General features: G+C 38.3%; 3 protein-coding genes and 1 long non-coding RNA gene across 4 annotated transcripts; all 4 read right to left on the bottom strand.

Moving 5' to 3' along the window:
- Window positions 1-8,661: 8,661 nt before the first annotated feature.
- On the bottom strand, window positions 8,662-14,516 carry LOC138876961 (uncharacterized). The gene is made up of 2 exons (XR_011402274.1): window positions 13,772-14,516; window positions 8,662-8,911 (listed from the first exon to the last, which is right to left on the bottom strand). It is a non-coding gene; the product is annotated as an uncharacterized lncRNA (long non-coding RNA).
- Window positions 14,517-15,873: 1,357 nt separating this feature from the next.
- LOC138878564 (protein FAR1-RELATED SEQUENCE 5-like) lies at window positions 15,874-17,217 on the bottom strand. Its single transcript, XM_070158253.1, has 4 exons — window positions 17,199-17,217; window positions 16,947-17,089; window positions 16,691-16,809; window positions 15,874-16,603 (listed from the first exon to the last, which is right to left on the bottom strand). Exons 1-4 carry the CDS (start codon window positions 17,215-17,217, stop codon window positions 15,874-15,876), a joined length of 1,011 nt encoding a protein of 336 aa, XP_070014354.1.
- A 571-nt stretch (window positions 17,218-17,788) lies between these two features.
- On the bottom strand, window positions 17,789-18,328 carry LOC138878563 (protein FAR1-RELATED SEQUENCE 1-like). Its single transcript, XM_070158252.1, has one exon. It carries the CDS (start codon window positions 18,326-18,328, stop codon window positions 17,789-17,791), a length of 540 nt encoding a protein of 179 aa, XP_070014353.1.
- A 15-nt stretch (window positions 18,329-18,343) lies between these two features.
- Window positions 18,344-21,504, bottom strand: LOC104214012 (protein FAR1-RELATED SEQUENCE 5-like). Its single transcript, XM_009763605.2, has 4 exons — window positions 21,414-21,504; window positions 19,480-20,025; window positions 18,971-19,265; window positions 18,344-18,884 (listed from the first exon to the last, which is right to left on the bottom strand). Exons 1-4 carry the CDS (start codon window positions 21,502-21,504, stop codon window positions 18,344-18,346), a joined length of 1,473 nt encoding a protein of 490 aa, XP_009761907.2.
- Between the last annotated feature and the right edge of the window lie 421 nt (window positions 21,505-21,925).

Genomic DNA, 21,925 nt, shown 5'->3' with positions numbered 1-21,925 from the left:
TTCGGCCTGATGAAAGTTGCATATAAATCCGGCAGTGGTTGAGGTAACTTCCAACCCTCATTTTTCCTTTTCTTTGCCCATTCTTCGTCTGCTGGAGTAGGTTTGAAACCTAGTCCAAAAGGTTTCTTGATGACTGGCAAAGTAATGGGTTCTATTATTCCCTGAAGGGTTCGTCCAAGTCCCTTCCCTGGCCTAAATCCATGCCGGATCATCTCTTTGGCCACCATGACCGAGGCGTTAGACAAGAAAGGCTGGGGGCAAGGTATTCCCTCTTCGTGTTGCTCTGCCAGTACAATCTCGAAAGCTTGATAGACCGTATGTTCGCTCCCTTCTCTCGGTTCAAGATACGGGATGGATGGGTCTCGATAAATGGCATGCTCATCTTCCCCATGGACCACAATCTCTCGGTCTTCGTACTCGAACTTCACCATCTGGTGAAGAGTGGAAGGCACGGCTCCTGCCGCATGGATCCAAGGTCTGCCAAGGAGAAAATTGTAGGATGTGTCCATGTCGATTCACCTGGAAGGTTACTTGAAATTCGACTGGTCCTATGACCAACAACAGGTCTATTTCTCCCATGGTGTCTCTCTTGATGCCGTCGAAAGCTCTTACGCAGACATTGTTGGGTCGGATTCTTTCGGCCCCAATTTCCATTCTTTGCAGCGTGGAGAGCGGGCAAATGTCAACGCCTGAGCCTCCATCCAACATTACCCGCTTGACATAATAGTCTTCGCATTTAACTGTTAGATGCAAAGCCTTGTTGTGTGCTGCTCCTTCCGGGGGTAAATCCTTCTTGCTGAAAGAGATTTGGTTGACGGCGAAAAATCTTTCCGTCATCCGCTCTAGTTGTTCCACCGAGGTTTCAACTGGTACATATGCTTCATTCAGGGTTTTCAATAGGATCTTTTGATGCTCAGTTGACCTCATCAATAATGACAGCATGGATACTTGCTCAGGGTACTTGCGCAGCTGATCTATCACTTCGTAATCCGGCATTTTCATTTGTTGGAAGAACACCTCCGCTTCTTCAACACTCACGGGCTTCTTTGGAGGGAAGCGCCTTTGTGTGGCGTTGTTCAGTTCTTGGGTATTTGAATACCTTCCAATGAAAGTATTTTCTGGAAGTTCTCCCATGACCTCTTTACCTTTGTACATCACCAAAGTCTTTTGATAATTCCACGGCACTGTGGACGGGTTGGTCATTGGCTTTTGTGGCACGCGTCCGATAACCACTGGCTCATTCAGCCGAGGTGGTTGAATCATCCCCCGGACCACATAGGCCCCTTTTGGCACGTACATAGGTTTTGTCTTTTTGATCCCGAAGTTCTGCGTCTTCTCAGCTCGACCTCGTGGTATGTAAAGAACTTCATTTTTTACAGGTACCACTTTCTTCTCTACCTTTTTTTCAGGCTTGACCTCTTCCCCCTTTTCTGGTTTCTGGTCCATTTCGGGCCTCTTTCCCGTGTCGACAATGGCAATTATAGCTTTCAAAGCAGGATCGAACTCTTTGTCTTCACAAATCATTCCGATCAGCGGCCCATTATTGTGAGCAGGTAATGGATTGTTAGTTACGTTCGGGATTTCCTCGTCCCTTAGCACTATTTTCCCTTGCTCTATCAAATTTTCGACCACTCTTTTCAACGACCAGCAGTCATTTGTATCATGTCCCTCGGCCCCTGAATGATAGGCGCATCTGACTCCGGCTTTGTAAGAAGGTGATGTTGGGTTTTGCCTCGTTTGAGGGATTGGTTGTAAGAAACCCAACTGGACTAGCTTCGGGAACAAAGTAGAGTATTGTTCACCGATGGGCGTGAAAGTTCGCCTTCGAGGTGGCTCCTGAGGGCGAAAGTTATTCTGCGGGGGTTGTGGGTTATAGTGGTTGCGGTAAGGAGGCTGATTTCTGGGAGGTGGAGCTGGGCCTCGGTTGGCTTGTTGTGGTGGATGGTTATAAGGTTGGGCATTCATGACCATATAAGGTTGATGAGCATATGCCAAATTTGAGTGGGGGTAGTAGTGTTGTGGGGCTCTTTCCGGAAAATGGGGCCTGGGATGACGATACTCCCTTGCTTCAGAGGCTGCCATAGTCGTTTCTTCCTTCTTCTTCCCCCTTGTCGTTCCTCCGGACCCGCTTTGGACGGCCTGGGAGGTCGCCCTTATGGCTGCTTGACTCAGAATCCTACCTGTTTTCAGCCCATTTTCTACCATCTCTCCTATCTTGATCGCTTCCGCGAATGGCTTACCCATGGCCGACATCATGTTTTGGAAATAGTCAGACTCTTGAGCCTGGAGAAAGGTAGTGACCATTTCCACTTCATCCATGGGAGGCTTCACTCTCGACGCCTGTTCACGCCACTTAATAGCATATTCTCTGAAGCTTTCCGAAGGTTTCTTCTTCAAATTCGACAGAGAGTTTCGGTCTGGCGCAATGTCGATGTTATACTGGAATTGTTTTACAAAATCTCTGGCGAGATCATCCCATATATGCCATCGGGACATTTCCTGATCCATATACCATTCTGAAGCTATCCCTACTAGACTTTCCCCAAAATATGCCATTAGCAGTTCTTCTTTTCCGCCGGCTCCCCGCAATTGGTTGCAGTATTTCTTAAGATGCGCAATGGGGTCACCGTGCCCATCGTATTTCTCGAACTTGGGGGTCTTGAAACCCGTTGGCAGGTGCACGTGAGGGAACATGCACAGGTCGGCGTAAGAGACGCTCTTTTGTCCGCTCAATCCTTGCATATTCTTCAAACTTTGTTCAAGGCTTCTCATTCTCTTGGAAATCTCATTTTGTTCTGCAATTCTGGGGTTCTGATCCTGCCCAGGTGCAAGCTCGCACTGAGGCGGTAGAGGATTAGTACTGGTAGCGAACCTAGTTGGTTCCATTGAGAACGATGGTGCTTGGAATGTAAAAGAGGATGAGTCAAAGCTTGGCTTGTACGTGGTAGGCTGTGCTGTAACCGGGCAAGGCGATGCAGTAAAGATGTTCATGCTTGCATCAGTGGCCGACATTCGGGGATGAGGCTCAGAAGGCGATCCAGCAGAGAAGGCCGAGGTGGCTGGGTACCCGAATGGGGTAGCAGGATAATTTATGGGGACATTAGAAGTCCCGCTTGACCTGGAGAATAATTCAGGGAATCCGGGGACGACACTTGGCGGCTCTTTCCCATTGTTCCAGTCGTCCAGCATTTCCAACATGCGGAGCCGTAGGATTCTATTTTCCTCCGCAGTTGCGGATTCAGGTGTGAGGACGGCTGAGATCGAGCTTTCCTCGGAAACAGGGATCGTTTGCAATGGAATTTCTGAAGACATTTCCACACTTCCTTTTGACCTGGTAAAGTAAGTGTGAGTACTGCTTCTGGTCCTAACAATAGGTAGTTGAACACTTCTCCTTGACCTCGTGAAGTATGAATGCGAGGCCAGACTTTCACCAAACCAACCGTCTTTCAAAACCCTGGAAATACTCAACGACAAACGCACGGTTAATTTGTAGCAAATAACAGATAGTTAATCTCACGTTGGGCATGATGCACCTATACAGTTAAGTGGATTACTATATGTTTGCTAAGAGAGCGTGCGTCGTTCCGGTATTTTCCTCTTATTAGTTTTTCTCTTTTTTTTTGTTTTTCTTTTATTTTTTTTTTATTTTTTTTGCAGTAAAAGAAATGCGACCGGATCCGATGAGGATTGCCTACGTATCACGATGCCTACGTGAATCAGATCATTACGTAGTTCGAAAAACCCAAATGATCGTAAAAGAAACTACCTCTTTATTGTTGAAAATGTTCTATTACAAACTACATTTGCAAAAGAAAAACGAACTTTGAAAATAGACCTAGATTCACAAATAGACTAAAAATCACCCGGATGGGAAAAACAAGCAGAAGATGCTAAGATACAGATTTGACCTATGAATGCATTATGGTTTTGAAAATTGGTGTCCGCGGGGCATCGTTCGGCCTCGCCGCGGTCCTAGGCGTGAGATCCCTCTCAAGTTGCTCCAGCTCGTGCATAGTCTGCTTGACATAACCCATTACTGCTGAGAGGACGGTAACGCTGGACATGTTCTCACATCGTAGACATCGTCTGGTGATGGCATGGGCAATGGCCTTGATCCTATCTCTGGTTTGCTTCTTCTCTATGAGTAGGCGTTTTATCTGATCGCTACATATCTTGAAGACTTGAACATCCTGTTCATGCTGATGCTTCAGTCGCCGTACTTCCAACTTCATCTGGGCTATTGAGTCATACCAGTATCTGCTCTCAATTTGGAAATCCTTGGCCTGATTAGCTGCTTTGATCTCAAGTGTAGCCATCTCTCTCTTCATTTTAGCAATAGTTTTCTCGTAGTCGCCTTCCAATTGATTCAGGTATCGACGATGCTTATCTGCTCTTGTATCCCACTGTGCCCTGAGCTCTGCTATGATGTTTTCAGATTTCTCCAAACCATCTTGCCATTCCCTGATTTCAACTTTTAGCCTTTTTATCAGCTGCTCGTCTGATCGACGCCTTGGTTGTTTATCCGCATCCACCCTTATCTGTTTGATCTGGGCTCTGAGCATTTCATTTTCTTGAATTAACCTGTTCCGCTCTCCTAGATCGGTAGCAACTTGCATGTTGTGTTCATATTTCAAGCTTTCCACTTGTTGCTTTAACCTGCTGATTTCGGCGCAATAGCCTCTTTCCTTTGCTAACCAATCCCACTGCCTTTGTGATGATTCGGTAAAATTCCGGATGTGGGGTCTCTTAGCCGGCCTTTCATGCTCGAATTCCCTTCTATACCATGCAAGGTAACCTGGCGCCGTCTCTCCTTTGGCTCGATCCCGCACGCAAGTATCTGATTTCAAATATTGACACTCACTCCAGATTTGGCGAATCTTTGCTTCTGGGAATTGTCCGTTAGGACTTATCTCAATTGCTTGAGTGCTAAGATCTTCCTCATGAGGTACTGTTTGGCATCTTCCGAACTGTCTCAAAACTCGGCAGGGTGCGTAAGGTTGAATGCTCTTAAGCCCCATTAGTAAGAAATGAGTTTTAGCTGCAGACATATACAGGATCTCATCAACAGGCAACCATCCCAACGTCCATTGTATTTGGCTGGCAGTAAGAGCTTGAAAGAACGAGGTCCATGCCAGGACTCCTTTGGGCAAACTGATCTCTTTGGTTCTCGTGTAAGATTCTTCTATGCAGGTCTTTTCCGGGGAACCATGGCTCAAAATCTCGGAATGATGGCAGAGGTGCTCGGTCATCCATATCTGTAGGAGCAAGTTACAACCTTCGAAGAAATTTCCCCCAGCTTTACAAGCTGTAAGAGCTCGAAAGATGTCAGATACCACCATAGGCGCGAGAGTACTGTCACTTTGCGTGAGTAAAGTGCTGACGACCCCGGATATCTTCAAATCAATGTTTCCGTCTTTCCTTGGAAATACCAGAAGGCCCAGGAACATCATCATGAAAGCTACCCGTCTGTGCTCGTCCCACTTCTGACGAACTCCTTTGCTACACAGTTTGTTGATTGGATTATTGAATCCCCCTCATGACCGTACCTATCATATATGAAGCATGGAGTACAAAATCCGGCTGCCAAATCCGGGTTGTGGACTGTTCTAGGTATCTTCAATGAATCTAGGAACCGATGTACCGTGACGACTCTTGGGGCGACCAAGTATTTTTCCTTCAAAGGAAGTTCGGTATTCCCGATGTATCCGGCCATTTCTTCCAAAGTCGGGGTGAGTTCAAAATCAGAGAAATGGAAAACATTGTGCGCCGGGTCCCAGTAGGTGATCAAAGCCCTTATGATATCTCCCCGAGGTTGGATTTCCAACAGACCCACAAGACCTTTCAGATATTTCTTAACCTCATTTTGTCCTTCAACACCTAGATCATTCCACCATAGCCGTAACTTGACAGGGATTTTGGTCATTATTGAAAAATGTTCATTTTGCATCGTGCTCATCCTGCACATTTATTAAAGTGATTTTAACAAAAATGACTGACTCAAAAATATTTTTACAGAGGAGATCAAGTTTTGAACACGGCCCTTAAACACTTTGGGGACGAAGATTTTAAGGCTGTGTGGGTCTATTAGATAAAAATGCTAAACAAGACCCAAAGGTGGCTGTTTATGCAAAGTCAGCCTTCCGGCGTCCCTTTTGGGAACATTCGGTTATTTATGACAAAACAACGTCACCTGACTTATTTATGACTCTTTAAAAAATTGACACACATTTTTTTTATTCATTTATTGATTTTGGCTATTTTAGCAAAATGGGGTTGAACCCGACGAGGGTTGCCTACGTATCTCACATCCGGTGAGAATCAAACCGGCGTAGTTCGGGCTATCGTGAATAGAGAAAATCAAATAAACCTAAAAATCAAGAATACGTATTTTTATTATTTTTTTTTGAAAAGAGATAAAGATTAAAGAAAATATACATTACTAATTATTTTATTTTTTTAGGAAAAATTTGGACTATTAGTCTGAATTCATAAAAGGGGTACTACGAAAGAAACAACACATTTTTTGAATTATGAATTTTCCGTTTTTTTTTTTACTTTTAAAATAAATACCTTCTCTTTTTTTTGATTTTGAAAGTGATAAAAGAAAAATTTTATATTTTTTTTTTTAACTCTCAATAAAAAAGACAATTTTTTTTAGAAAAATTCCGGCGAGGTTTTGACACTACTTGGACATTGGTTTTATTTTCCAAAATAAGTAATTATCTCCCCTACGCTGCTATTTTCCCCCTCTTTTTTAGGAACCGGTCGACATGCGGAACCGAAGCAAATAAATGCACAACACAGATAGGAATGCAGCATGATGGTCTTTTCATTTCAGGTTGCATGTCCTAGACGGACCCAACCCCTGTGTTGAGTCCCCTAAGTCAAATGCAACATGATGCAAATAAGCGTTCCTACTAGGGATCCGGCATGAAGTCAAGTTATTCTAGGTTCGTAACCTGGGTATTTGTTCTAGACTGTGTACCCGAGCGGACAACTCGAGTCGAGGAGGGGGCTACGTACCGGGGACCCGCGAGATCGTCCGGCTTTGTAACTTGTCCGACCTCTTTCTTATTTCAGGTATTGACACTAACAGAATAGGGAGTCTCGACCAGCGAGCTTCTCCCCGGAGGTAAGAAGAGAAGGGTTTCGGCACAGTTTATATACAGTTCAGATAATATCAAAGCGGTAAAAGACAACATTTAGCACGTTATGCAAAAACATGTAATAAAGATCAGATAATAAAGCCAAATATAACAATTATTCTAAGCTCGAATTCTTGAACCCTGAACCAGTGGTTCTGGGTTAAATCCCCAGCGGAGTCGCCAGAGCTGTTACACCTCCTTTTTGCGCGCCCGGCCCCGAAGGGTAAGATGCGCGGGTGGAGTTTTTCCAATTTAAGTGACAATATTCGAAATGAGATTATTTATTTAATTCAGAGTCGCCACTTGGGAAAGGTTTGGCTTTTGGTGTCCCAAGTCACCGGTTTATCTTGAATCCCAAATCGAGGAAATTTTCGACTTTTCCAAATGAAGTCTGCGAACCAGAAATTCTAAGTAAGGAATTCTGTTGACCCGAGGGAAGGTGTTAGGCACCCTCGAATCCCGTGGTTCTAGCACGGTCGCTTAAATTGTTATAATGGCTAAATATCTGATTTAAATACATGTTATGACTTACGTGCTTTTATTAAGTTTAAACCGCTTTTATTATTATCATTTATTTTTATAGAATTGCAACGTCGTGAAAATGCATCTCGAACCACGTCACAATCAATGCACCCGTAGTTGTTAACACATTTCGACTCCGTTGAGATTTGAATTTGGGTCACATAAATGCGCACCCGAATTTAAGAATGTAATTTAATTAAGTCGCGCCTAAAGAGTCTAACGCGTTATTATCTTTGGGGAAGGCAGTGGAATTCACTAAACAATCCGTCCCCAATTCTAAGTATTTATCATGATCAATTATTGAGGGCCCCGCAATTTGCATTTTATTTGGCGAGGCTCGTCTCATTATTTTAGAAGGGTATCCTACAGTGACTACATTTCTACTACGTTTGTCTTTAAAAAGAAAGATGATACCGAACTTTGCTTGTTTGAACAAATACAGACTGAATCTTTATTATGTTTGCCGAACCTAAATTTGTTTGATTACCTGATTGATTGTTTATGAGGTGAGAGTTACCTCATGCTTTGTCTTCATCGAGTGAATACGCTTATTAATTTGCTAAGTGAGATTGCAAGCAAACTAACAACATATACTGAGTTATATTTAACGACCTCCAAGTTTTATTTTAAACTCTAACCTATTTGAAATTGATAAACGAAATTGGCTGTTTATTAGGAAAATTACTACTAATTGAACTCAAAATGACTATTAGTTTTCCTCAACAATCATCACATTATTTCGAAACAAGGAATCTATACCGAGACCCGATATCGAACCTATATTGGAACAAATAATCTGACAGGAGAGCTGGCATTCATAGCCAGACTCTTAACGTGACTGCATGAGAGTTTGTTTGGGATACATTTATCCCAGACCTAGTACCACCGATTTGTCAATTCAGTGGTCTAGGCAAAATACATACAAGTGCTTGCCAATGACTCTATGTTATACAGTCATAACTAAGTCAAACAGAGTGTTATACTGAACTGAATGTATACTAAATCAAACATACTGTCTATGTCATACTGTCATTATTATTGAACAATGCTATCTAATAGTTCATCTCAAACAGAATGTATGTTAGTTTATACAGAATGTTTGCAGTTTGCAATTAAACAAATATAGGCCCAACTAACATTCAACCTATTTTCAACACCAATGTTATAACATAAACAGATGTTCATTTCTTTATTTCTGCTTCAACTTCAAACCTTCAACAATACATGGTTCAGAGGTTGTGTACCTGAAAATATTTGACAATTGAAGAAGAGGGCAATCAGCAGAGTAACAATGACAACAAGTGCAGCAGCAGTAACAGCAGGTAACAAAAATCCCAAAGCAAGATGCAGTTATGGCCAATGGGAAGAGGCAACAAAATGACAGCAAAAGCAGAGGAGTGGGCTCAGAATTCAAGTGGTCCAATTCCAAAAGAGAGCAAACCAATAAGAACCAAACAACAAAATCCTAACTGATACTTGAGAGGAAATCAGCACTTATTTGAAACAGGGTAAACAGACTGGGAATCGAACAAACAGCAGGAAGAAAAGACAGTTTCTGCTTTCTGTATATCCACCCTCTATCTCCTTTCTTTCCAAAATCTAAAACCAATCTTCAGTTTTGAAATTATACTGAAGTTACTAAAAGAAATCTTTTCCAGTTCCTGTTTTCAGAAATTGAACTCTCAGATGTTCCCTCTCAGTGTCTCTCCCTATATGCTCTGTCTGTATGTATATATATCTGTATGTATTTCAACTTTCTTTTTTTTTTTAAAAATCCCTCACAGTGTGTGTATTTTTATCCTCTCCAATCCTCTGTCCCCCTTTTTTTTTTTTTTTCAGATGTCTGTCCCCCTTTATAAGCCTTAACACTACCCCTTTTAACAGCCTGTTTTAGAATATCACAGTACCCTCCCATGTGCCTTCACATTTTCAGATTCCAATTAGTTATTTAAGTATTAACCCCCATCAACATTCCCTGGCAGACTTAACTTTTAAAAGGTTTAATACTTTTAAACTAAAGCAAGGTATGGGCAGTAGAATATATCTGACAGTATATGCTGTCAAACCATTTTTAACTCAAAAACCCTTTTATGCAGGAAACAGGCTGTGCACCATGCACATGCTGTGCACAAGTGCACATGCCATCAACTCAGATTTCAATTACAGATCAAGCCTTAGGTTTCTGAAATCATATTAACAACTATATGTAACTGAACTTGGTTCCTAATTGATTCAGGCAAATGTTCAACAGAAGCAAATCGATTTATTTTGTTCAGGCAGTTGAAACTAATTGACGACACATGTCGACTCGACTATATTAGCATTAACATACACAATCGTAGCCAAAAATCAGACATTTAAACAGTATCGATGCATGATTCGAATTATACTGACTAAACAGAATTGCACTCGAGGAGTCAACTAGTCAGTCCAAATTTGAAAATCAGCTACTTGCACAACACTTACACACACATTATCAGAACAAATGGAAGGGCTTAATCAAACAACAGAAGTTCAGGCAAAGTGGTCAAGGCACAGTTGATGAAAGTCAAGGACAACAGATTTCAATAATCATGAACAGCTTTTAAAAACAAATCACACGGACTAAAACAAGTAAAGAAAAAAAAGCAGACTCACCTTTAAACTCGAAAAATCAAAAGTCTTGACTTGGATTCGAACAGACCTTTCTTAAGGCTGAACGGACTTTAATCGAAGTGTTTCTCAGATGAGAAACACTTTGATTAAAGTCCATTAGACCTTAATCTCTTCGGTAGAACCAGTGACGAAGAACTACAAAGTTCCAAAACTCAGATCTGGGATTCATGCTTCCCTGATCAGATTCGGACCAAACCAAGTATGGTTTGGTCACGAGGAGGGTCTGGGGAGTGTCTGGTGTGCAGCTGGGGTCGGTTGGTGTAAATCGAGTTTTGACTCGAATCTTCAAATGAAGATTCGAGGACCTAGAGGATGATTCGACCTAAACGGTCAACAGGTCCATGTTCAGGGTGGTGAGAGGGTTCTATGGTGTTCAGGTGGAGGTCACCGGCGTCCGTGCTGCCGGTTTTCATGGTGAAGAGTACAGGGGCGGCTCTAGGGTTTGGGGGTTCTGGTGAAGACGACGAGGCTGGGGTTCGGATAGGGGGGCAGGGTAAGATTATGGGCTTATATAGTTAGTGGGTACGCGGATCTCAACCGTTAGTCAATCTAGATCTACGGTCTGGATCTGATGGCTTAAGTGGAACGGTGTCGTTTCGAGGGTAAAGGGTTTGGGTTGGTCCGGGTGGAAACGGGTCGGGTTCTGTTTGGGTATGGGAAATGTGATCTTGGCCGTTGATCAATCTGAGATCAACGGCCCAGATCAACCTGTGTCAATACGACGTCGTTTGGACTCTCTGGGCATCAGCTGGACTGGACCAGGCAGGCCTGGTTTGAACGTTGTTTGTTTGGGCCAATTTATTAAAATTGGCCCAATCCGGAATAATTGCTGATCTTTTTTTCTTCTTCTTCTTTTTTTTTTTTTTTTAAAAACAAAAACTAAGCAAAAATCAAATTAAAAATTAAATACACACTCAACACAATTATTTGCACACACACTAAGATATTTCAAGACAGGTAAAATCAAACAAAACAAAATCACGGACAAAGATGCATGTTTATGCTTTTCTATTTAACAACCATGTTACGGTTCAGATTATGCATGACACGTACATTTGTTTTTGTATTTTGTTTTAATAAAGTAAAAATGGGCAAAAATCGCAAATAACCAACAAAGTGCAATGTAAAAATCCAAAATTTGTACAGCGGGGCCAATTATTATTATTTTTTATTTCTTTTGGAGCGATTGTCGTGCGAAACAAAAATCACGTGCTCACAAGTAGTATTTACTACAACCAGCAGGCAGACCTGATTCAGACTTCTTATCTGAGTTATGTAATAAATTGGTCTGCCTCAACAATTGGAACTCCCCTTTTGCCTTAGTATTTTAAATTTCAAACCCTAAATGTATGTTCAAGCCATGCTATTTATGTGTTTGTTTGAGGAGGTATACATGAGCCTTTTATTTGTTTACATGCTTCCCCTAACGTGCAGTATTATGTGTTTTGTATGTCGCCTTAGATTTTTACCTTTTGAAATCCAAGTTAGCCTAATATCCCCCCTTTAGGAATAGTAGTCCTAAGTTCCTCCGGGACTGATAAGAATGGGACGGGTAATAGCATGCAATAGAGATCGAGACCAATCCGCGCTTTAATACCTTGACGGGGTGGGAAGGGTAGATATGAATATGATGACCAGTGCGCTAATACCACGTGTATTCCCTCTTTTGAGGAGTGTTATACCGGATATCGCATTGATGTGATCTATATTAAATATAAACCTAGGACCCCCTTCCTCTTTTGTTTGCAAATTTCTTTTTAAAACTCTTCTTTAATTGTTCTTTCGAACTCTTTTGTGTTTAAATTTAAATCCCCTACTATTTGAGTATATACTTGACTATTTGCTAAATTGCACAAATTCACAGAACTGTCTGGCCGGGAACCACACTAGTGGATCCTGAGGGGTGCCTAACACCTTCCCCTTGGGATAATTTCAAGCTCTTACCCTATCTCTGGTTATCAAACAAACTTAGAAGTGAACCCTTGTAGGTGTCATAATGCACCTTAAATCATTAGGTGGCGACTCTTCAAATGCAAAACCCAGTTCCCAAAAGGAACGAGTTGTCCTACACCCAAAAATGTCATAACCTGATCTCCCGATTGCATAAGAGGGAAAAAGGGGGCGCGACAATCGGCCATTTTGCAAAGTGGCTTGTTGAACCGTGTCTAGAGAGTCTTGAATCCACAATCAGCTTGCTCCTAATTTTAAGGTCCACCCTTGTTGAATTTGCAGGTCTAGCCGCTTTTGGCCACCTCGACTGTTTTGCAAAATGGGGTCCCCAACAGAGTCGTCAAAGCAGTCACACCCTTTTTTTAATCTCACTAACCGCTTTAAAATATAAAAAGTGATTTTTAAAGCTCAAAAGAGTTTTGAATTTTGAAAGTGACAAAGATTGCGTTTCGAAGGATTTTTCAGATTCGCCACCTGACATTTGGTTTAGGTGTGCCAGGTCACCATTTTAAAATAACAATTTCCCTTCAAAACACATTTGACTCTTAAACTAGTTTGCACCCGAGATTCTAGGTAAGGGAATTCATTTGACTTGGGGAGAAGGTATTAGGCATTCCCCGAGTCCCTTGAAAATCACGGTTGCGTACATGATCTAGTCAGCTTTTGAGATATTCAAATTGAGCTGAAAGCACAGAAATAGGAAAATAAACACAAAAGAGGCCCGAGATCGTTCCCACCTAATAAAAAAATAAAAATAAGAATAGAATACTACAAATTCTACTTTGGCCTCCTATTACAGAATACCACGGGGCATTCCCCGGAATAAAATATCAACAAGTCCTTCGGGGCATTCCCGGATAAATTTAACTAAAGGAACGACCTCTCGCCTCAAAACTAATTAAACGTCCTAAAATTGCCTACCCAGATATTGTCGGCCTAAACATGCTCTTAACGAATAATATCATCATAAAGTAAATAAAAAGAACTAAATAAAAGAACAATTCAATTCATGCTCATATTTTGTTTTTAACTTTTCATTTTTATTAGGCCGAGCCCGATACCTAAAACATGGAACAAATTAATTGCTAATGGGCTTCTGCCTTTCTGCCACTCCCCACGACCCCATAATCATTCAAACAAATTTCAAACCCGGCAAAACCAATCTCAAATGATAAAATATCCAGAATAGGCGTTCAAGAAGAGAAATACATGTAATATTACGTGCTAGCAAATAGAAGACACTAATAAAATGATAGCATGAGACAAAATAGCAAATTGAGCTCAATGAACTTCCTATCACAACATTCATTAGTCTAACTCAGTAGGGCACAAGGATGATATAATTAAATCAATTTAAGACGACTAAGTGAAGCCAACCACTGGAAACATAAAAGCACTAACCATGATAGCACACGATATGAAAAACAAGTGTGAATTAAAGAAAGCTTCAATACTCAAATCAACACAAAAAAAACTAAAGCAGGGGAGATTAATATGACCTGAGATTAGCTCTCCGATAAGGAAATTTCAGCGATTAACAGCACTGAGTCGAGCGAAATCGAGCGAATCCGGAATGGAGGAATTCAACAGGATCTTTAAACAAAAACAATGAGCCACGACCGGAAACACGAACGGCGACTCCAAAATTTGACACCCCCTCGGCTTTACTCCATTTCGAGCAAAAATCCAGAAAAAAATGGAATGTTTTCTTGTATTTTCTGAGTTTTTGAAGGAACAATTGAAACTAAATAGAACTGATTTTTTTGTGTGGAGTTTTAAGCGGAAAAAAAAAACAGAAGAAAGAATATCGAAAATTTCAACCAATTTTTTCTTCAAAAATTTCTGCTTGATGCCGTTCTTCGAGTAGAGAAAGAGAGATCAAAGCTTCGTCTTCAGGGAAGGGAGGGGCGGATGATGTCGTTGGGAGCTAGGGTGGGTGCTGATTTTTTTTTTTTTTTGTTTTTGAGCCGAGGTCTCCCGGAAACAGCCTCTCTAACCTTCGGGGTAGGGGTAAAGTCTGCGTACATATTACCCTCTCCAGACCCCACTTGTAGGATTATACTGGGTTGTTGTTGTTGTTGTTGGGGTCGTTGGGCTGAAGCTTAGGCGATGGAGAGGAAGGAGTGTGGTTGTCCGGCGGCGATCAGAAGGTGAAGGGGGGTTCCCTTCGCTGGGTGGAGATCCCCTCTATTGATAATTTATCCATTATTGTTCAATACACTTCTTGATTTTTTAAGGCTGCGATTAAATAGGTCACTATACAACTAAAAATGGTAATGCAATTTTATATAAATAAAATAACAAAAAGTTTAATGCTATCGGTGTTAGTCTAGTTTCACCGCACTTTTCTCTCACTCAACACAACATGAGGCCCCACTGATGTCATAACTAGTAAAATGATGTTTCCGAATCCATTTTAACTGCTACAAGTGATTTCTTAACTTTTGGAATTGGCCTTTTCTATTTATTTTATTCTTCTTAAAAGAGACTTGACAAATAACACAATAAAAAATTATCTCTTTCATGTTGACACAAAAGCATTTGAATAATAGATTTAACTGAAGTTGTTAAAATGCAATAAACAACCTTTTATAATTATCCAATTACTTCTAAAGTCCAAAGAAGCTATGGAAGTACTTAAATAATATGTCCAGTTTCTTAAATAAAATAATAAAAATCAATTAGAAATAAAATTAACATAGATCACAGTAAATTATTATCACGAAACTCTTGTGCCCCTTGACTCTCGAAAAAGCTTGCCTGCCAAATAATGATAAATTATATACGTCAATAAAATAATACTGTGTTAAAAATAAATATAAAAGCTTCTTTTAATATAAACATGATCATGAGGAAGAGAACAAGAATTTTGTGTATGTGCAAGAGCATCAAAATAAGAAAGTTCCAACACCAATAATATAAACTAAGTCAATTATATATATATATATCTTTGATAAAAAAAATTACCAAAAAAAAAGTGTGTTAATATTACCGTTAGCATTTGAGTAAAGCTATAAGATGCCGTCGAAAGTGAAAACTCGGAATGCTGGGATAAGTTGGCACAGGCCATACTTTGAGAGGCATTTAAATTAGAATTGTAAAAAAAGTTCTCATCTCTTGTTGAATCCTACGAATAAATATAAGAAATATTATAATTGTGTAACATTATAACAGTTGGTCAATATCAAATATTCGAATTATGAACTGAAATAAAATATGATATACCTGGTTGATACAATTTCGTTAATCAATTTTAGTTCTATCATTAACTGTAGATCCATCTTGATTAATAGAATCTGACTTCTTTCCTCGAGCTTTCTTACTCTTTGAGTTCGCTTCAAGAGAAGTTTTGATCCTCTTTTTCAAACGTTTTGTGTTATCTTTCTTTTTAAAACTTTTGGCTCGTGAGAGGAGATCTCTGTCATTATTTTCTTCTGGCAAATCTCTCGTTGAACTAGTAGTATGGAGAGATGGAGCTGTCACCTCCATAATTTGTTTCAATCTTGCACTTAACTCATTTACACATGTTGCTGCTAGCTTATAGCCTTCATCTGTTTCAGAAGCTTTAGCTGTCATTCTAACAAATATAGGACAAAGGATTCTATAATGATTCACAACGTGAATCTTTGATCTGTATATCTTGCCCATCAATTTCTTTAATATTTACGGTTTTTGCAGTTTTTGTCCATCTTTTCAAAATATACTCATCTGGAATTTTATTCACTCCTCTTATCACATCAAGAATTTTTATTGTATGGCAACAAATTTTACCCATAGACTCAAACTTCATGCAAGTACAAGATATATGATCTGCCTCTGTCACCATGACAATATGCTCTCGAGTGTGCCCATACTTGCTAACCTTATACATGATGGGAAAGTTATTTTCCTCACATCCATTCTCTTTAATTATTAAAGATTTCATATATTCATCTTGAAACTTCGAAAAAATATTTGGTGTATATACCTCTCTAGCATGAAACAAAATTGGCACCTTTGCTTTTAATACTGGCAACCGTTGTGATGCATCACATGTATCTTGCAGCTCATTATATCTTTTGTCCTCAATTGCTCTATTATAATGCTTAAAAAACTGTACCAAATTATAATCAGACTGCAAATAATTCTTTAATTCACTATTCAAACTCTCATTTAATTGTGTGCTACTCATGCCACCGGAAAAGGTTTGCTTTCTATATGTTGCAAATAATTTTTCTCTCAAAGCATATATTCCTTGCAACCATTCATTTTCATGAAGATTATATTCATCAAGCATAGCAGTCCAAGCATTTATAAATTCTCCTTCATCCTTATACTCGTAAATGCATTTTCTAAAATCACCACGGAAAGAAGCGTACCTTTTCTAAACTTGATTGAGGTGTTTTGCAGCATTTTGTTCCATGTGCCAAACACACAACCTATGATGAACTACAGGCATGGCGAATGAGATGGCCTTACTCATAGCAGCATGTTGATCTGTAAAAAGAGTTTTTGGTGTTTTTCCAGACATTGCTCTAAGAAATGTTTCGAACAACCACTGAAAAATTCTGAAATCTCATCATACATCAGTGCACCTCCAAAAATAATAATTTTTCTATGGTTATTAAATCCAACGAAACTATCCAAAGGTCTATGCTCTTTATTTGTCTGGTACGTAGTATCAAATGAAATCACATCTCCAAAAATCTCATAATCTGTTATCAACTTAGAATCTGCCCAAAATATGTTCGTGATCATATCATTAACATCCAACTGTACCGCAAAAAAGAAAGATGGATCTTCAACTCTTTTTTTCTCAAAATATTCTAATAGTACTCCTGGAAGAAAATACCAAAAACAAGTATGTATGTGCTATTTTTAATATGAGAAAATCACATTCCAAAGACTAAATAAAAAATTATTAGGCAATTTGATCAAGTAATTTACCTGCTTCTCCTTGTCCCATAGCTTTTTGCCTTTTGGTTCGAAGGTAGTTCTTATGATCTAACTTAGTATAGCCCAAATTTGCTTGGCCACCAGCTTGAAGACTCATAAAATCAAAAGTTCATTTAAAAAATAATCCAGCATCCTCCGCCAAATCGATTTCATGAGTTTGTACGTCGTTTAAATTTATGTGAGATGGCAACATGTGAATCATTGTCGGTGGAACGAGAGGATGGTTATGTTCTAACTCAACCTTAATAATATGGTACTTTCCAACAGATTGGCGAGTAACAACAATATGAGCTTGACATCCTGTTCTAGTCTCTTTTCGTAAATTTTTGGCTTGATATTTTCGTTTATCATCTCCACGGAAACCCTCCTTGAAAACTTGGAGTGCTGGGATAAGTTGGCACAGGCCATACTTTGAGAGGCACTTAAATTAGAATTGTAAAAAAAGTTTTCATCTCTTGTTGAATCCTACGAATAAATATAAGAAATATTATAATTGTGTAACATTATAATAGTTGGTAAATATCAAATATTCGAATTATGAACTGAAATAAAATATAATATACCTGGTTGATACAATTTCGTTAATCAATTTTAGTTCTATCATTAACTGTAGATCCATCTTGATTAATAGAATCTGACTTCTTTCCTCGAGCTTTCTTACTCTTTGAGTTCGCTTCAAGAGAAGTTTTGATCCTCTTTTTCAGATGTTTTGTGTTATCTTTCTTTTTAAAACTTTTGGCTCGTGAGAGGAGATCTCTGTCATTATTTTCTTCTGGTAAATCTCTCCTTAAACCAGTAGTATGGAGAGATGGAGATGTCACCTCCATAATTTGTTTCAATCTTGCACTTAACTCATTTGCACATGTTGCCGCTAGCTTATAGCCTTCATCTGTTTCAGATGCTTTAGCTGTCATTCTAACAAATATAGGACAAATGATTCTATAACGATTTACAACGATTAGCTTTGAATCCTTGATCTCTATATCTTGCCCATCAATTTCTTTAATATTTACGGCTTTTGCAGTTTTTGTCCATCTTTTCAAAATATACTCATATAGAATTTTATCCACTTCTCTTATCACATCAAGAATTCTTATTATATGACAACAAAGTATACCCATAGACTCATACTTCATTCAAGTACAAGATATATGATCTGCCTCTGTCACCTTGACAATATGCTCTCGAGTGTGCCCATACTTGCTAACCTTATACATGATGGGAAAGTTATTTTCCTCACATCCATTCTCTTTAATTATTAAAGACTTCATATATTCATCTTGAAACTTCGAAAACATATTTGGTGTATATACCTCTCTAGCATGAAACAAAATTAGCACCTTTGCTTTTAATACTGGCAACCGTTGTGATGCATCACATATATCTTGCAGCTCATTATATCTTTTGTCCTCAATTGCTCTATCATAATGTTTAAAAAACTGTACCAAATTATAATCAGACTGCAAATAATCCTTTAATTCACTATTCAAACTCTCACTTAATTGTGTGCTATTCATGCCACCGGAAAAGGTTTGCTTTCTATATGTTGCAAATAATTTTTCTCTCAAAGCATATATTCCTTGAAACCATTCATTTTCATGAAGATTATATTCATCAAGCATAGCAGTCCAAGCATTTATAAATTCTCCTTCATCCTTATACTCGTAAATGCATTTTCTAAAATCACCACGGAAAGAAGCGTACTTTTCTAAACTTGATTGAGGTGTTTTGCAGCATTTTGTTCCATGTGCCAAACACACAACCTATGATGAACTACAGGCATGGCGAATGAGATGGCCTTACTCATAGCAGCATGTTGATCTGTAAAAAGAGTTTTTTGTGTTTTTCCAGACATTGCTCTAAGAAATGTTTCGAACAACCACTGAAAAGATTCTGAAATCTCATCATACATTAGTGCACCTCCAAAAATAATCATTTTTCTATGGTTATTAAATCCAACGAAACTATCCAAAGGTCTATGCTCTTTATTTGTCTGGTACGTACTATCAAATGAAAGCACATCTCCAAAAATCTCATAATCTATTATCATCTTAGAATCTGCCCAAAATATGTTTGTGATCATATCATTAACATCCAACTGTACCGCAAAAAAGAAAGATGGATCTTCAACTCTTTTTTTCTCAAAATATTCTAATAGTACTCCCGGAAGAAAATACCAAAAATAAGTATGTATGTGCTATTTTTAATATGAGAAAATCACATTCCAAAGACTAAATAAAAAATTATTAGGCAATTTGAACAAGTAATTTGCCTGCTTCTCCTTGTCCCATAGCTTTTTGCCTTTTGGTTCGAAGGTAGTTCTTATGATTTAACTTAGTATAGCCCAAATTTGCTCGGCCACCAGCTTGAAGACTCATAAAATCAAAAGTTCCTTTAGAAAATAATCCAGCATCCTCCGCCAAATCGATTTCATGAGTTTGTACGTCGTTCAAATTTCTGTGTGATGGCAACATGTGAATCATTGTCGATGAAACGAGAGGATGGTTATGTTCTAACTCAACCTTAGTAATATGGTACTTTCTAACAGATTCGCGAGTAACAACAATATGAGCTTGACATCTTGTTCTAGTCTCTTTTTGTGGATTTTTAGCTTGATATTTTCGTTTATCATCTCCACGGAAACCCTCCTTGAAACATGTAAGCTTTTGTGATGTTACATAACCCAATTTCTTATTTATGTTCACGTACTCTTTGCGAACACTAAATCCAATCCTTCTTGCATACTCATTGTAATAATTAAATGCACTCTCATCATCGTCAAACTCAAGACCAAGTGCAGGCTCACGATCTATTGACCCTTGAAAATTATTTTTAAAACTTCTTCGGCAGTAGCTTCACACTTGCTTTCTCCACAATTGTCCATTATACTTCAAAAGAAAAAGAATACAAAACATAGAAATATCATTAAGTTTTGAATAGTTTAACTAGAAATATATAAACTTGTTATAAATTTATTTAAAAAAATTATTTAAACTTGTTGCATTTGAATTCTAATATGTAAAGGAAAAAATATTATACTAGAACAGATGTAATGCATCTTCCAAAGAATATAAAATAAGTACAGTACCTTAACTAATCAAATTTAATAAGACTAAATAAGTCTAGTAAAAAAAAAGAGTAGAACCTTGTCTTTCAAAAATTCTTCAACTGCTACGAAGTTGATCTTAATAACAATGGCGCTTTTGGTTTCTTAGGAAAAGAATAGAAAGCAATATTCTTATAAATCTACAATATATAATTAGTTAGAAAGATAAATGCAGATCTTTGATTTCTTATTCATAATCTTTTATAAAAGGAATGAGATGATGGACTGTTTTTTGGCGGTTAAATAACTGGTAAGATGAATTCCTGCCACTTTAATTTTTTTTTACTTTTCTTACACTTATTTTATGGAGATCATTTTACTAGTTATGACATCATGGTGGGGCCTGCATGTTGTATTGAGTGAGAGAAAAGTGTAAGGTGAAACTAGACTGACACCGTTAGCATTAAACTTTTTGTTATTTTATTTATATGAAATTGCATTACTATTTTTAGTTGTTTAGTGACCTATTTAATCTTAGTCATGAATTGATTGGGTAGACACATGGCACAAATCAGTAAGTGTATTGAGCAATAATGGACAAATTATCACTGGAGGGGATCTCCACCCTCCGTCGCTGGGCGTTCTTTGCTTTTCATTTTTTTTCCTTTTTTTCCGTCTTTCATGTCCTTTTTTCCTTTTTCTTTTCTTTTTCCGTCCCTCCCCTTCAAGAATGAGAAGATGTAGGGGAGATTTGGGCTTGGATTTAGGAAAATTGGGTTGGGCCCATTTCTTGTTGGGTTTAAATTTGTGTTAAGAAGACTAAAATAATATAATGTATTTATAAAAATATAAAAATCACTCTAAATTAATTAAAATAAACTACTAAAATAAAATTAAATATTAAAATTAAAACTATTTTTGTATTTTCAAATTTTATAATAAAGTAAAAAGTAGAGAAAATAGGCTAAAGTCATGGTAAAATACTATAAATATAAATATACTACTTGACCTTAAACTAAAGATGAAATATTTTTTGTATTTTTAAATTGTAATTTGAAGTAAAAAATTGACTAAAACTCCATAAAAATTAAAATTAAGTTAAATAAATATTTTAAACACTAAAAATAACTCAAAAACGTGATGAGTCAAAAATTACGTACTTACAGAATTAACATAAATTGATACACAAATAACAACTGCAAGTAACGTGGATGGCTTATTAGGCAGTTGGCTCGACAATTCAAACGGCATATAGACCTCTTCTTTCACATTTCAGTTTGGCGGGAAAGTTAGTTAAGAGAGTCACATTTTATGCACTTGTTATTTTGAATTCCTTTTAATTTTCAATTAGTATAAGTAGGGTGATTGTAATAGAGACCTTATGCAGTTATCATAATACAAATCTGATTTCTCTTCTTCTGATGCTCTTCTTTCTTCTTCTCTTATTTTTAAATCACTGTTCCATTGCTCGACTTGATACCAATTTGGTATCAATTGGTATTAGAGCTTGCGTAAGCAATGGGTCCTCGCAAAGTAGTAGATGTTGTCAGTAAGAATCCAATATTTGATGTACAAGAGCTGAATGAAGTCCTGGCAGCACAACAGGTGGATTTGCGAGCTATAATTGATCAAAAAACACAGGATTTAAGGGATTACATGGATCGCAGGCACA

This window comes from Nicotiana sylvestris, chromosome 9 (genome assembly GCF_000393655.2).
Source record: "Nicotiana sylvestris chromosome 9, ASM39365v2, whole genome shotgun sequence".
Classification (NCBI taxonomy): domain Eukaryota; kingdom Viridiplantae; phylum Streptophyta; class Magnoliopsida; order Solanales; family Solanaceae; genus Nicotiana; species Nicotiana sylvestris.
This window is presented reverse-complemented; position numbering and strand designations above follow the sequence as displayed.